At 42.3% G+C, this 16,314-nt stretch overlaps 1 protein-coding gene across 5 annotated transcripts in view; it reads right to left on the bottom strand.

Moving 5' to 3' along the window:
- The window catches only part of DAZL (deleted in azoospermia like), a 37,566-nt gene extending 21,801 nt beyond the window's left edge, over positions 1-15,765 (bottom strand). For 3 of the 5 annotated variants that reach the window (XM_007053242.3, XM_043540984.1, XM_043540985.1), the window contains exons 1-6: positions 15,662-15,765; positions 4,264-4,407; positions 3,819-3,910; positions 2,819-2,870; positions 2,028-2,094; positions 1,457-1,593 (exon numbers count right to left, since the gene is read on the bottom strand). In XM_007053242.3, coding sequence (XP_007053304.2) covers positions 1,457-1,593; positions 2,028-2,094; positions 2,819-2,870; positions 3,819-3,910; positions 4,264-4,407; positions 15,662-15,664 — 495 coding nt within the window. In that variant the 5' untranslated portion in view covers positions 15,665-15,765. The remainder of the gene's footprint in view (positions 1-1,456; positions 1,594-2,027; positions 2,095-2,818; positions 2,871-3,818; positions 3,911-4,263; positions 4,408-15,661) is intronic. The other 2 variants (XM_043540987.1, XM_043540986.1) reach the window with 1 other exon arrangement.
- Between the last annotated feature and the right edge of the window lie 549 nt (positions 15,766-16,314).

Raw genomic sequence — 16,314 nt, 5'->3', positions numbered from 1 at the left:
AGGGGGTCATGGTGCAATGAAGTTTGAGAACCCCTGGTCTGGAGTTGTTTAAAGAGGACTTACAACTGGAAAACTGAGGTAAGATTTTACAGACAGTTTATTTTTGGTTTGTTACAGCTTGTTTGATGCTAAATGGTAAAGCCCTTCCAGTGTCTACTTAAACTACTTCAGCACATGAGGAATTAGAATCATTCCCATCCCCCAAATTTTTCTTCCTTCAAATTTTAGGGCCAGAGCACATTTACCAAGTATTTTACTTTTAGTAAGTTATTTTCTTAACTCACCATGGGATGCATGCCTTCTTAAGAAAAAAAAAAAAGTAGCCAAATCCAAGCAAGTTTACAATAAATATCAGATTTGGTCATATTTAATAGGCAATGGGGTTTGGGGGAGTTCAGAAGAAGAGCTATTAGGGGATCCTCCCAATGTGGTGCTGGGAGGGAACAAAGCATGACGACAGCTTAGGAGACTACTGCATAGATATGTATGAGCATGTATTCCATTTCCCCTCATTAGATGTATAAAGATATCACTTAAATGGGGATATTGGTCATGCCCACAATAATGGTATGTCTTACAGAAGTGAGTGCAATATTTGTGTTTTATACAAAAGGTACTGTACCAATCCAGAAGCAAGCAAACGGTTTTCCCTGGAGAAAGCGTTGACAGAGCCAGCTTTGCTGTTCCATACCCCGTTAATAAAAACGGACGCTGTACACTAGTCCTTTAACTTACTCTCAAGCAAAATCAAAAAGATCTTTCAAATAAGTTTCTCTGCTCAAATGTTATGTAAAGAATTGTGTGCTTTGGGAGCAACCTCCAGACTACTCAAGATCTCTTATAAGCTAGGTTACTTCCCCCCATTCCCTTTTCTTGCTCCATTCTGTAGCATTACCAGGCTGAAGATTTCTGCTTTGCCAGAAGATGGGAAATGGGTAACTGGGGATGGACCACTTCATGATTACCTGTTCTGTTCATTTCCTCTGAAGCACCTGGCATTGGGCAGTCAGAAGACAGGATACTGGGCTAGATGGACCTTTCGTCTGACCCAGTATGACCATTCTTATGGTTTAGCTTCATTTGAAATCAAAAATCTCCCTAAATACAAAGTGAGCTTACACAGTGCAGAGGTACTTTGTGGTATAGTGGGTTAGTAACTGGCTGCACGTATCAAGATTCTATAAAGTAGAAGACTAATTTGAAAGACATATTGAGGTGGTACTTCTAAATTGACAGTTCTGCCTGCTTTAGAAGACAATTCTGTCCACACTTGGTTTATTTGCTATTGTTACAACTAGATTTTCATTTTTAGGGGTATGAATGTCAAAAATTAAAGTTCCTCTAGTACATATTTCAGAGGCCATGCAAGTGTGGCTCTCAGAAGTGTTACATTCTAGTGCTTTGAAGAAAGCAGTTATGATCCAAGATCAGACCATAAAGAAATAAATAATCTTACCTGAACATACTGAGTTACTGGACTCATCATAGCTGGAGGAGGCATGTATGTTTCTGCGTTTTGATTACTCCACACGCTATGAAACTGTGGCACAGGAGGATTAAAACCCAGATGTCTGGGTTGCACATGGTAAGCACCTAGTTTAGAGACAAAGGAAAGATGATCCAAAACATTTTTTTGTAATTTTATCAGTAGTTTAGGCCTAAAAAAAAAAAATCAAGGTTTGTAGGAGTTCAGATATGTATGTTTCCATTAATTATTATTATTTTAAATTAAAAAAGTAGTGCAGGATAATAGATCAGTTCAGCAGTGTTTGCAGTTTACATGCTGGGGCATTATGATAGTACAAAATTTATCATAGTTTGCTTTCTTTGTCAAAACCAAGTAAAAAAAAATTACCAGTCAATACTGAGATAATTACTTAGATTTGACTTTAGTTGTAACACTTTTCATACTAATAATACAAGATTGTAAATATCACAGATAAACAAATGACTTTAATATCTTACATGTTTCTCCTTATGAAAGGATGCTGCTTTACAAGTTAAAGTTCCAGTCTAGATCTACTTACATAAATTCTGTTGTTTTCTGATTGCTGGGCCCAGTTTCAGTTTTTTACCATGGAAGTTTATTTGTGACTGGGGGAGGAAAAGGGAAAAAAACAAAACAAAAATCACTCACCACTTACTATACTTTCAGATTCAACGACAGGTCAATAACTATTCAAGTCAATCTAAAGGTACATCTACATTTACAGCAGCACGTAGAGTACAGAGACTGCATGCACAGCTAGCATGGATATAAATGGCAGTGTGGATAGCGAGGCACCACCTAGATGAGTAGAGTGCCCTACACACTGAAAGCCCAGGGTGTTTAACCTACTTTGCTCTCTACATGCTCAAGCATACTGCTAGAGCCTTTTTTCACAGCTGTCATACTACAATTCTGTTGTACTCTTGGTCATTTCTATCAGTTAATAGTGCAATTTTTACATAACTTGGTCAGTGTATCTTGCCCTTAACTACCCAAGTGTGCTTTGAATCGCAGCTAGGAGTGGAAGGAATGGACTTTGAATGGACACCTCCAAGCAATAAAACTAAAATGTTTTAGTCTTATTTTTGGCTAAATACGTTGCGTAAAAAAAAAGCCTACTTCAACAGCACGGGGCATTTTAGAAAGATTGTTTTGAACAGTCTTAATCTTTGCCTCTTCCTAATCACTTAATCTATTCCAGATGCTCATATAACCTTTAGACAACTCAATTTCCTTGTTATTACCTGCATAAACCAACCACCACACTGCATTCTTTGTTACAGAATACGGATATGAATATGAGCATCCTCAAATAGCCAAGTAACTTACTTCCACTATTTTCTGAACATCCACATTGTCCAAAAAGGATACAAATCCATATCTGCAAAGGAAAAAAGTTCAGTGTGACTATTGCACAACCTACAAGCCTGTTCTGAACAAGACTCAATAACATAAATTGGGTTACTGTATACCAAAAGATAGTAAAGTCCAAGTCAGTATCATTCCACTGGATTCTGTGAACCAAAAACTGATGCAAAGATGTATATATATTACAAGGTGTCAACTAGCATCCAGGTAGGGATTTGATTCTCATTTCAGACTGGGTGCGACTGGTGCAATTCACTTCACCTGTCTTGGTTTCCACAATTTGGGAAACTAGGATAGTATTTGGTCCCATCACAGAGTTGATGCGAGACTTAGAGCAACAAGATTTTATTACATTAAGCATGGACAAAACAGTAATTTTAAAATCAAAATTAGTCTTCTGTCTAGCACATTACCAATAACCAAGACTTCCAGCTATCCAGGGTGGATCACAACTTGCAAGGGGAAGGCTGGGGCACCAGGTATAGAGGAGTGAGAGTTCTTTCCAGCTCCAAAAGCTCATGCCTAGAAAGTGGATCCATGATTCTTTTGGGTGAACAGTAATGTAAGCAGCTGGGCTAAAAAGATAAGAATTTCATCCCATCCCGTCCCATCAAAAGCTGGCTGCATTTGGCAGACAAGGCAAGTTTTAAGTTTTGCTTCCACCAATTATATGCCCCCTGAAAAGCAAGATTTATTAAGTCAGCTAAAGCATACCATATTATTCTTTACAAAATCAGCTATACTTAAACTGAGTCTATATGAGCCAACTGGTTAGTTGTAATTCACCACTTCTGGAAGTAGTGATGCATACAGGGCTCAAGCATTTTAATAGCGTGTTGTAGGGTTGGGTTAGTCCGACTCTCCATGTGTTGCTGCTTCCTCTGGTGATTTATAGTTACCAACTTCACTAGGTTAGAAAAGGCTTTAATGATCCAAGACAAATCATTCATGTTCTACTTACCCTTTGGAAACACCAGTTCTATCAGTGATTATCTTCACTTCTTTCACTGTACCATATCGTGCAAAGAAGCTTCTAATTTCTGTTTCATCCATCTAAGGAACAGAATTTGTTTAGCTTAAAAAAAAAATTAATCACTGGCCACCACAAGAAAGCCTTGAGCACAAGTTTGCAAAAAGGAGTTAACTGTTTGAAGTGGATTTACAGAAGCAGGAGCCACTTTCAAACCCACCCACCGTTACTGCACAATTCAGTGCTGCTCACCTAGTTAAGGGATAAAACTGGAACTGAACTCAGATCTCACATAGCAGTGCAATACCATAAAACTGGTAGATGCCATGGGATCAGGTAATTCCTGCAAAAAGTAAAAGTGTTTTCTGCTCTGCACTCCCAAAAAGAACAGTCCAATCACTACAGAATATATGTGAAAGACAAGACATTTAAATACCCTTATATCAATTCCACCAACGAAGACTGTGTTCGGCATGATTTTTCCTTCTGGTAAAACATATCCTTGACTGGTTGTTGACGACAACTGGGTGTTCTCCTCCCTGGAGATGCTTGCACATTGGGACTCTGGATTTGCTGCAGACTGCAAATTCGATAAATTTATATACTACATTTTAGGATACTAAAACTTCAAAATGTTCCCATGGATAAAATACTTTCCATTTCCAGTTTACCTATTTGCAACAGAAATACCTCAAATAATTTTCCAAAAACATATGTTCTGAATTAATTCCACTTCATGGACTGGTTTTTCAGTATTTATTCTTTTTACCTAGCACTAAGCTGCATTTAGAATAATTAAATATGTATAGTTAAAGCTGCTTTTCCTCAAAGCTCCATGGTCACTTTAAACCTATACTACTAATTCTACAATGAAACTGTTGAAAAATGCACTTCTATATCTATAAATGGGGATTTAAGACAGAGTTAGTAGACCTAGAAGACTGCCAGATCTGCTTGCAGAGTTCCAGAATTCCACATTATCCTACCCCCCAAAAATCCTTAAACAAGTAATTAAATGTGGCACTCATATATGAGCAATCCCAAAACAAAACCCAGCAGCTACACATGGAAGAAATTTATCTTTAAAAAAAACATTATAGCCACTACAACTAGCTCTTAATATGATCAAATTATTGTGATCCCTTTGAAGGAGAGATTTTGTACTCTGTCGCACTTTAAAGTTATATCAAATCAGAGGTCTATCAAGATCTGCAACTTTGTCTTAAACAGTCTGAATAGTCTGAGATTAAGTGACTTTTACAAATCACTTACATTTGTAATAGGGTATACACACAGGCCACCGTGTTCCCCCCCCCCCCGATTAAAAGAAAAAACAAACAAACAGAAAAAACAAACAGAAAAAACAAACACCAATCTTAAGTCAAGCACTCAGAAGATAAATAGTAGAATTAAGGCTGCCTAGGCAGCCTTAATTGCATGCATTTATGTTTATACATTATGATACAGTCTTTAATTACATGATCATATACTATTTTTTCCACAGGACCCCAGTTTCACTTAGCACACAGAATGGATGGTACTCAATCAACGAGCAGCTATCCAGTATTTTGTTCAAAGAACATATAGCCATGAGTGGCCCCTTGTTTTTACTGCACACCATTCAAACCACACGCTCTGAAGAATGAATTATTAGTTTCCTCATGGGTTTTTCTATGGCACGCAACACTGTAGTATCAGAGAGCTTCACAAATGTGAATCTAATTTATATTCACAACACCCACATGAGGTGAGATGGTATTATAAGAGCTGCACAGAGATTTTCAACAAACAGCAAATTCATCAAAAATGCATTTTAGAATACTAAAACTATTTACCAATTTAACTCCAGTTTTTGAATAGTTTCAACTAAAAAAACCCCTGATTTTCTCCTAAAGAAGTGTTGATTCAACTCAATATTTGTTAGTTTTAAACCAAAACAAATGGATTATTTACGTTCTCCCACTACACTAAATTATTCAGTGTCAGATCTAATTATCCTCATTTTAGCCATAGAGAAAATGGAATCACAATGAAGGTCAAAAGCGTCCACTAAGTTTGGGTGCCTAGGGCCTGATTTTTCAAATAAAATTTAATACATAGCACCATATGTTCAAAGCACAGCCACCACGGACTTCAGCTACAGTTTAGTGATCAGCACTTTTTCAAATTAGACCCCACAGTTGCAAGCTGAGCACGCAAAAAAATTTGAGTGTAGTTAGTGACCAAACTTTTAACATGTGGTTTAAGTAACTTGCCTAGCATGACACAGAACACCCATGTGGCAAAGGCAGGGTTAGAATCATTGCCCCAAGGTAGCTTTCAATTGCCTTAACTATGAGACCATCTTTTTCCTTCATCCAATCCCCTGCTTCATTGACTACACAGTTTTGGCCCACTGACCTTCACTCCCATCATTTCTTGTTCCCTGCAGCTTGTGGTCTGGGTTCACTGGCCTGCCTCTTCCTTCAGTCGATGGGGAGGGCCTTTAGTTCTGGGCATGGTTAGGTCTACCATCTCCCAGAACCACAGGAACACAGTTCTGGCCCTTTGACCTTCACGCCCTTCCCCGTTTTTTCACTTGTTATCCCCATTACTCACATGCAGCCTAGGTCCAATGGCTCATCTCCCACAGCTGAGAGGGCAGGTCTTTAGCTTTGGGCAGGCCTAGACCAGACTGTCTCACTATCCACAAGCAGTGCACACACACTATGTCAGCTCTGTGACCTTCACTCCTTCCCCCCCACCCCTTTTTGTCCCCTCAGAGGAGGAGATGGGCCTTTAGTTTTGGGCAAGTCATCCCAGTATGTGCAGTAGGTACATGCACCCTCAATATCTACAACAAATGAGGGAGGGGGTCCTACTGCTTTCTTCCATTCACAATCCTGATTCATTCTCAGAGCAGGTCCAGCCTGTGCACTGAATGAGGGAGGAGTGTGGGGGGGAGCAGTAAATGATCATGTAGTCAAGGACAGTCACAATACAGATGCACAAGGCACACAAATTAAGTTTGTGCAGCCAATCTTAATTCTGGCATTTCCTAACTTTTGAGTGTTTGACTTTTCAAACTTAATATTCTTTTAGTGCAGCTGTGTGCAAGTGATTTCCTGGGTTATTCTTTATTAAAAGAGAACACAAAGCTAACTGAAAAGCAGAAATTCAATCAGGTGGCTCTTACTCTTACTCCCACAGGAGTCATCTACAGGACTGGAACCTTTAGATCTAGACAGATCTCGGCCACTTGAGATATTGGAGAAACTGGTAACAGTAGAGGATGTCATTCTCAATGTGGACCAACGCTAGAGGGGGACTTGACACACACTTTGCCAATGGGTTTCAAACATTTGTCAAAAGCAGAACACAGATGTGAGTCTTAGGTTCCACTCCAGGTTCTGGAGGGAAGCAGTCTCTTGCTGCTGTAGATCCTGCTTCCCCCTTTACCCCCAACCCAGTGCTATCTGTTCCACACAGACCCCTCTGCTTCTTCACCCCAACCTCCCTGCCTAGCTAGACCCAGGCTCCGCCCCTCAGACTCTGCCATTTGAGTTCCAAATCTTCATCCATCTCTGGCTCCTCACCCAAACCTGTCCCAGTCAAGAGTCAAGGAAGAAAGCAGTATCCTCAACATTGAATCCTTAATGATGCAATGACCAGTCACTTGCTGGGCAAGTATCTTTAATTATTCCTGTAAGCCTCACCCCCCACAAAGGGGTAAATTTAAGATCTGAGAGAGCAGCAGCACAACTTCCAGGCCCTCAAAAATGAATAAGTCTTGACTGGTTGAGCCTTTTGTACAAACAGAATATTTGTTAGAAATAGGTAAAAACACAGCAAGAATTAGTGCCAGAACCAAGTTGTAGAGTGTCATCTGGAAAAAAGTCAGCGTATCTGTCTAATGGTCCCATGAATGCGGTCCCTTAAACATTTTCAATAAAAGCAAGCATTTGTAGATTGAGAGGACATTTGTCCCATGGCATTTTTACTCAGATTTTTCCATCCCAAGGAACAAATATTGCTATATCAAGAAAACTGAATAGAATGCAATCATTGTGCATGAACTAAGACAACTTTTATATAATGTTATATACATAAGACTGCTACAGCAAGACTAGCTATTTCACTGGATGTACCTATAGGATCTCAAAAGGATCCTCATCTTTTTGTGCCTGGCTATTAACTAGCTCAAGTTTCTCTAAGCAAACTCATGGAATGGTAGTTAAATTTAGTGGAAGTCAGCAATCTAGTTTTGTTAGTTTTTCTATTCTACTTGCAAAGCTCCCCCAAACCCTTTTGGGCTACAGCAATCCTTTAAACATCCAGATACAGCTACTAAATGCAATTACTTTTGCATTCTTTAAAAGGATAACTTTTCATATTTGGGATACCTAGCAGACATGAGGTAGTTGTATGGAAACTCATCAGTTTAGATATATTTCTAGTATAGTTTGACCCAGGGTAGCTATCAAACGCAGAAGTAGAAACCAGCAACCGCAGCTTGTTAATGGCAGGGATACCTGCCATTAATTTCATATGCACAGGAATAAAGTGCTACTGTATATGATAAAGTATTTCTCCTCAGTGGTATTACACAAAAAGGACTGGGCACTCCTTTCATAAGAGAAACTTCCTTGATTCTTCAAGGTACACATCTATCTGATTTACAGACAAGGGTGCTGGTGTAGGTAGATCTTCCTTCTCTCCCCTCCCCCCCGCATCCTTTTATTCTTCTGTGTTTTTCTTTCAAGCCATTTGTCCCTCCATAACAGCCTTCTGCTATAATTGGAGAGAGGGGATAGGCATCCCTTATGGTTCTCCTGCTGTGATTTATGTCCCACCTCAAACTACACAGCTACAGAAACAGGACTGAAATGAGACTATAAAAAAGAAATACTTTTCTGGATTGTCAAAAGGAGTTATCTTCAACTGAGGGGGGAAAAAGACAGTAGGGAAAGAAAAGTATGCCAAGCATCTATGGGAAAAGCAGCAAAAAGGTAAGTGAAGCCTCAGTGATGTAGTAAATAATATGTTATGTTACTTCCTTTATTTTGTTCCATTTCTCTGGAAGATGAGCTCCAAACATATGAAGGAACAGGATCAAAGTAATACTCAATTAATGTAGCATCAAAGTTATATCAGAGATCTTCAACAGGATCCAGAGTGTGAAGGAAAACACCAGCCTGCCATGACAACTCTCTCCTATATAAAAAGGTATCACAAGGTTCTGTTCTGTCAATCTTCCTGATGCCTGTGTAGACAATACATGTGGGGGCAATACTGAGATTTAGACTGTATTGCCATTGGGATGCAGAAGATAACACCTAGCTCTCGGTGGACTTAGTTTTTTACTGGACCTGGGTGACTCAAAATCTGTTTAAGCCAGCCTCTGACCAAATCAGGACTCAAACCAGAAGATGCCAGTGGCTGAGCAGAAAAACAGTATAATTATCTCCAGCTATCGGTCCCCTCTCAGATGGTGTTTGCCCGCTTTCTGCTAGCAAGTACACAATTGGGGGGGGGGGGGGGGGTCTTGTTGTCTCTTGGCTGTGTTTTGAAGATAAGGAAGCAGCTGAAATCAAATAAAATACCTGAGCTGCTAATTTGAAGTGGCAGGGAGTGATCAGAGAAGAGGCCTTTACTCTGAAAGTCAATCTCCATGCTGGGTCTGAAAAAATAAGTTTGACTTTCTAGGCACACAAGATCCATACCTGAATACATGCTTGACAGCAGGGGATACTATCAAGGGAATGAAGCTATCATTGCAGCTGCCAAGAGGAACCTTCTCTTCCTCTTTCCTGCCAAGCTTCAGAGCCTCCTCACTGTTGCAAACAAGTCTGTTACACTATTCTTCCACAGCCTTTTGAGTGTGTCCAGTATCTGCCACAGCTCCTGGCTTTGTAAGCACAGTGAAAAAACAACAACAGCTGCCATTTTTGCTAGTTCCTACAAGATTCTGAACTGCAACACTTTAAGTACCCAGAGTCTACTAAATCCTACATTGTTACTGCTGCCTGACAATACCATGAGCAGCAGCAGAGGCACTGGAGCCATTTTTCTTTGATCTCAGGAAGACCACACTACATCACTTCACATTCAGAAGGTTAACTTGAACCATAAGGCTAAAAAATGTAATCCATTTAGTTCAAGGTAACTTTACAAAGTGTAATTTGACTTAGAACAGACGTTTACATCTTTCCCTGCCTTTTTACTTTCATTCTTCTTCTGTGAAGTCTGTTTTACTGTATTCAGAAAAAATACAGTAAACTGCAATAGCCATTATACATGAATTCAATGGAGATTGGGGTACTTCTCAGGTGGCTGGAGGCATTTTCAGCTGCTTGCCTCTCAATGAATCAGTTGTCTAACAGCCTATTACATACATCCTCCAGTGACTTATATTGCTATACTTTAGACACTTTTCCACTTGTTTAGACAAACTAGTTTGGAGCCACTGACAGGTTTTTGATTTGTCAACTGGATCTTGAAGGAGAGAAATTAAACAAGTTTCATTGCTAACAATTTCTTAAATCCAGCTACAAAATGACCTGCAAGGGAAGATAAAGTTATATTTTGTGCCCTTTCTGCTTTTGATGCATAAAAAAAAGCAACCTTAGTTTATTTCAGGAAGTTTAAGCTTTGTGTCAGGAGCATGTTCCTATGACTTTTCCTGGAAGACTCGAGTGTGAATTTTGAGTTTCTTGCACCTCAAGGTTCAGAGTTCTGGATCTAGACATATCCTCTCTCCCAGATGTTTATCAGGCACTGGGATTAAAGAGGTTAATGGCACAGATTTAAACAATCCAATTAAAAATCTTTTTAACTTCCTAATTGCTCAGCTGTTACTCCTGTAATTGTCCTAGTTCTCCAATTATCCATGAGTTCCTGAATAGACCAAATCAATTTTTTAGTGTTGAGACAAGTTTAAGAAAAGTCTTCTTACAAAATAAAGCAGCAAAGAATGGGTACATGCCTTTCCCCCCCCCTTGGTATGTCACCTTTCAAACTCTAATGTCATAGTGCATTTCAGCCATATTCCAGTTCAAATTGTCCAAGATGGGCAATCTTTCCTCCTGACAATTGACCTAAACTGTTCACTGTCCCCATCCCAAGCGGGAATCTATTTAAATGCAAGCATATAAACTGTTGGCCCTTATTCCAGCCACTATGATTTAGATAACAAGGCATTAGCAAAAGGGTTTTGCCTTAAGTGCTAGATGAGGAAAAAGCAAGAAGTTACCATTTTAAGCTCCCACAAGGCAAAGATTCTACAGCCTTTTACCATATATGCTGGCTGATCCTCAAGAGTCCTGTGTTTCCATAGCCACTGAATTTACATCTTGCTGGAGAATTACACTCTAAAATGAGAGCTGAAGTTCAAGTCTTTCTTACTCTTGTAGTTAGAAATAAAACCTCAAGACGGTTAACTGACTATACTCAAACATATTACTGCTTTAGTTAACAGAGCTATTGTTGCAGGCTGTCTAAGTGTAGTGGGGTAACCTGCCTCATTCATCTCAACCTGAAGCCTCTGAAATCAGATTCCAAAATGCCAAGGAATTCAACATTTATGTCACACCATTTGCTATTATAATGTCAGATGCATGGCTGCAGTAAGTTTTCTTCTTGCAACTGTCTCTTATTCTCCAGATTTCATGACAATGGGAAGTTAAACAGATTACAGTGTATGCTCTCTCTGTACTGTCAAGAGTCAGGTAGCAGGAAGTTGGGGAACTAGAACAGGAATCTAACTTGCAGCCAGGAAGCCAAGCAAACCAAGAGTGTAAGATGTCAAGTTGAGCTTCCTAGAGAGCATGATCGCAGTTAGGAGTAGCCAGCTTCAGCAGATGACTGCAAGCTCCACCCTTCTCTATTATACAGGGGAATAGGAAGAGGTTTTGACCCAGGCTGGCTGGCCAGCCAACCTCACAGGGACCAAAAGTTAGGGAGTGCAGCAAGGCTGCCTAGAAAAGTTGGGGTGGGGGAGCCAGGGGAAATCTTCAAAAAAAAAAAAAAAAAAAAAAGAGCAATAGTTGAAACTGACATAAAATCGATGAGTCTCAGATGTGTATACAGAAAGATGGCAGATGGGAATGTAGGACATTTCATGACAATCATAAATTAGAGTTGCCAAAGAATTTAGGTATTGTTGCTGCAGCACTAGGTCCTATTCTGCCTCTGCATAGGCAGAGCCTCTGTTATACCCTACAATATTTATAATAAAGCAGAGTTGATATTTATGAAAAGCAATGCAGAAGAACAAACCTCAAACTTAACCAACAGTTCTGTTGGATCCTCACTAGAACTTCAATTAGCCCACCCCAGAGCAATATGCCTGTGCCTTTTTTCTCTCCTAGACAGGAAGTTTGTCCTACCTTTCTCCACCCCTTCCACACCCTGCTCAGAATATAAAGAGATGTAATGTCTACTCACACTCCTGGCATTGCACCCACATGTGCAGCATTTCTACATATAGGAGTTGAAGTTACCATGACAGCATATTACCTGAAAGGGAAAAGGAACATGGCTCCCTATAGCAGTGATAGTATAGTTTACACATCAAGCAGCAGGTGGAGCTATTAGCCACGTACTGTACATGCTTTTTGCAAACTAGTAGATATCCTAGTCAACTTTTTCAGGACTTGGGTCTTACAGCTGACAGCTAGGAGTATCTCTGTTTTATGTACGTCAGTTGTTCTCAAAGTGTGGGGACATGTCCCCTAGGGGGAAATGGAGGAACATTCCGATGGGGCACATGGCACAGAGGGATCACCATATTTCCAGCCCCACACTGCTCCCAGACCAGCTGCACCTCCAACCTTGTCATCCCCCAGTCCTGCTCCACCTCCAGACCCAGCTCCACCCTCACTCCTCCTCTGCCCCCAGAGTAGTTCCGCCCTCACTCCTCCTCTGCCTGTAGCCTCAGCTCTTCCCCTCATCCCCAGTTCTACACCCACCTCTGCCTTCAACCCAAGCTCTGCTGCTGAGGAAGCCTTGGCTATGCAGTAATTGAAGGGAGGGCACAGACAGATTCCATCATTGATAAAGGGAGTGGAGCACGACTGGAAAAGTTTGAGCACCACTGATGCAGACCAATACAATTATTTATTTATAATTAATTCAACCTCTATTTTTATCTATTCTTATAAAGAGGCTGGAAGCATGCAAACATTCTCTAGCAAATAGTTTTGGAACAAACACCCAAGGTGAAAAAGGCCGTTGTTCCAGTGTTAACTGCTTTGCTTTTCAATTTAATTTAACTGATAAATGAGTCTGGTAACACAAGATATCTTACACGAGGGGAATGGGGAGAAAGTGTACCTTAGATCAGTGGTGCCCAAACATTTCCTGTCACACCACACACACCCCTTACCAGTAATGGAATCTGCCCACGGCCCCGCTCCATTATTGCGGTTGGCTCAGCACAGGAGCTTGGGCTGAAGACAAAGCTGGCCTGTGAGTGGAGCAGAACTGCAGCTGGGGCCACGACTGAGCTATGGCTGGGGCCAGAGCTGCAGGGAGCATAGTGGGGGTGCTCCCTCTCCATCCTCCAGTGGAGGCTGACCCTTGCTCCACCACACACACCCCTTGGGGACCACTGGCTTAGATTTATAAAACTAATACTTAACAGAACGTGTACAGACTGAAAGTTCTTATACGATCAGGTTGCTAATATGACAGGAAGTGGCTTTTGGATTGTGTGTGTTTAGGACCTCATTACAATAGCTATGAAATACAGCAGTGTCATGCACTGCTATAAATGAAAGAATGTGAAGTATGAAGAGCAAAACTGCATTTCAATATGAAAAGCAAGTCACTAAAAAGAATTTGCTATTTCACAAAAAAGTTACATATTAATAAACAACCAGCTTTGAGAATACAAAAGGTCAACTGAATTAGTCTCACCATTTGAAACATTTTAAAGCCAATTTATAAGATCTATCCATGCACACCTGCAGGAAAGGCAGTTTTTATATATTTGTACAGAGCATAGCACATGCTGAGAGTTACAATACAAATGCTACCTTTCAACTGAGATTCTTGATTTCTAGTATCTTCAAATTGTTTTACCAGTTTAAGCTTGATGTGATGCAAACAATAAGACTAATGCAGAACACCCCCACACCCACCCCCCCAAACAGACAATAGTATAATTTACTGAAAGATGTGCAAAGAGCATCAAGTATTTTCTTAAAAAAAATCTCCATATTCTCAACTATTTACTAGATAACTATATGTGGGAGCCAAATATGTTCTAGTACACCCTGAAAGTAAGAGAACTCATATAAAGTGAGCTAATTTCTCTCAAAAGGAAGAAGGTACACTTTGACTTTTAAAAGTTTGACAGACAAAAAAAATGCATGCTTTAGTTACTAGTACACCTCTACCCCGATATAATGCTGTCCTCGGGAGCCAAAAAAAAAAAAATCTTACTGCATTATAGGTGAAACCGTGTTATATCAAACTTGCTTTGATCCACCGGAGCACGCAGTCCCACCCCCCCGGAGCGCTGCTTTACCACATTATATCTGAATTTGTGTAATATCGGGGTAGAGGTGTACTTTCAACATGCACATCTGAGAACTGCAGTTGTTTGGTGTTGTTTTTTTTTCTTTTTTAAGAGCAATTAGTAGCAAGCTCATGATATGAAATTGCTTTTGAAAAAATTCAAACCAACTTTAGTTCAGCTGAAATACGCAACCGTCTAATGTACATAAATTAGAATTGCTTTGTTTTGTATAACCTGGGCAAGTCTCCATAGTAGCCAGTGGAAGTTAACATTTCCAGGCAGTGCCTGCATCTACTACTGCCAGTGGAGAACCTGCCATGAGGCCAATGGAAGCATGGGTTTCAAACAGTCTGCAAGATCTGACCTCACATGGGGCACTACACCATACAGCCCACAAGAGAGAGGCAGGAGGGAAGAGGAGGTTTGACGCCTCTCCTGAAAAGGTTTCCTACAGACAGGCTGATCTGAGCGATCAGTAACCTCGCGCTGAAGCCTCCATCCCACGGGGCATCAGAGCAGTGAAACGTCGCCACAGGCCGGCTAAACGCAGCCCCCCAAGGTGAGGCGAGGCACAAAGGGAAGAAGCCCAACTCCCCCAAGCTTGGGGGCTGCTGCTCCGTCCGGCAGTACCCCGAGGGAACCGGCCGGGGCTCCACTGGAGTCACACTCTAGTCTGCCCTGAGGGTGGAAATGCCCGGGACCGGCCCCACCCCAGCAGGAAAGCGGCCGGGGCAGAACCCGCCCGTTGTGAGCCCCCGGCGGCGGCGAGCTGCAGGCGCCATGTGGCGCAGTAAGCGTGCGCGGCGCGGGTCCGGGGAGGGGGCCGCAGCTCCGCCCGTCCTGGGGAGCGAGCGGAACAGGCCAGGCGTCGCAAGCCAGGCTGCAACAAAATGGCGGCGGTTGCGGGGCATGGCCGAGTCTTCTCGCCGCCCTCGACCGCCTGAAGACCAATCTCAGCGGCCGCGGCTTCCTCCCTCCTGCCCTCAGCAGAGCCGGCCCACTGCACCCCGCGGCGACCGCTCGCCCTCCAGCCCCGCCTCTTCCACCCCACATGGACCTCAGTCCCGTCCCTCCCCCAGCCTCCGTCACATTGAGCCCCAGGCCGTGGTGAGCCCTTCCCCACAGGCAGGCCAGCCAGCCCTGCACCCCGTTCCTAGCGACCCTAACCCACGACTGGGCAGCGGCTTTGGACCCCTGCCTCACCGCTCCAGCCACATCCGCCGCCCCGCGATCCGCGGCTTCGTCCCCCCGGGGACCTAGAGCACGGCCTTTCTGCCCCCAAACCACTTCGCTAACCCCCCTGAGCACGTGCCCCGCCGCCAGCCCCACTCACCATCGTTCCCCACGCGCGGGACAGTGCCCGTTCCCTGCTAAAAACAGAGGGGGAGCGAAACACTAACCCCACCAACTCCCTCCCGCCTACCCCCCTAAAAACAGCCGCTCCTCCCGCGGGGCCAGCCGCCTCTCTAAATAGTCAGTGAGGGGAAGGGGGCGGGGAGAGGCCACACCCAGCGGGGTACTGCTGGTCACTAGACAGAGGGAGGGAGGGAGGCCGTCTTTGCTCGAAGACAGGCTTCTTCTAGGTGTTCCCACCCTGCCTTTAATGTGGTACAGGATTGGGGTGGATTTTGCTCTAACCCCTCTGGAGTTGGGAAAGGTATTTTACTGTGTGTCCTGTAGCTTCCCCCTGCCCGCCAGTGAAAAGGGTAACATTTTGCAGTGTAGCATAATCTCTTTTCATCAAATGGGAGGACTTTGCTCAGGATGTGTTAATTTTAATGAGGCGCCCATCCTTTGAGAATCTTACTTCATCTAATCGGTCCTCACTTAAGACATGGCCCTGGAGAAGAGGTTTCAGTTTGATTTCCTCATTTTAACAATCACCTTCAAACTGAAGGTTTTTGTAATATAGATTATTTTCATAAGAGAACTCTTATTGCCTTACTACATGTACTTCTGAGGGTGTTTGTGCCTCTTGGGACTTTC

This window comes from Chelonia mydas, chromosome 2 (assembly GCF_015237465.2).
Source record: "Chelonia mydas isolate rCheMyd1 chromosome 2, rCheMyd1.pri.v2, whole genome shotgun sequence".
NCBI classification, from domain to species: Eukaryota; Metazoa; Chordata; order Testudines; family Cheloniidae; genus Chelonia; species Chelonia mydas.
This window is presented reverse-complemented; position numbering and strand designations above follow the sequence as displayed.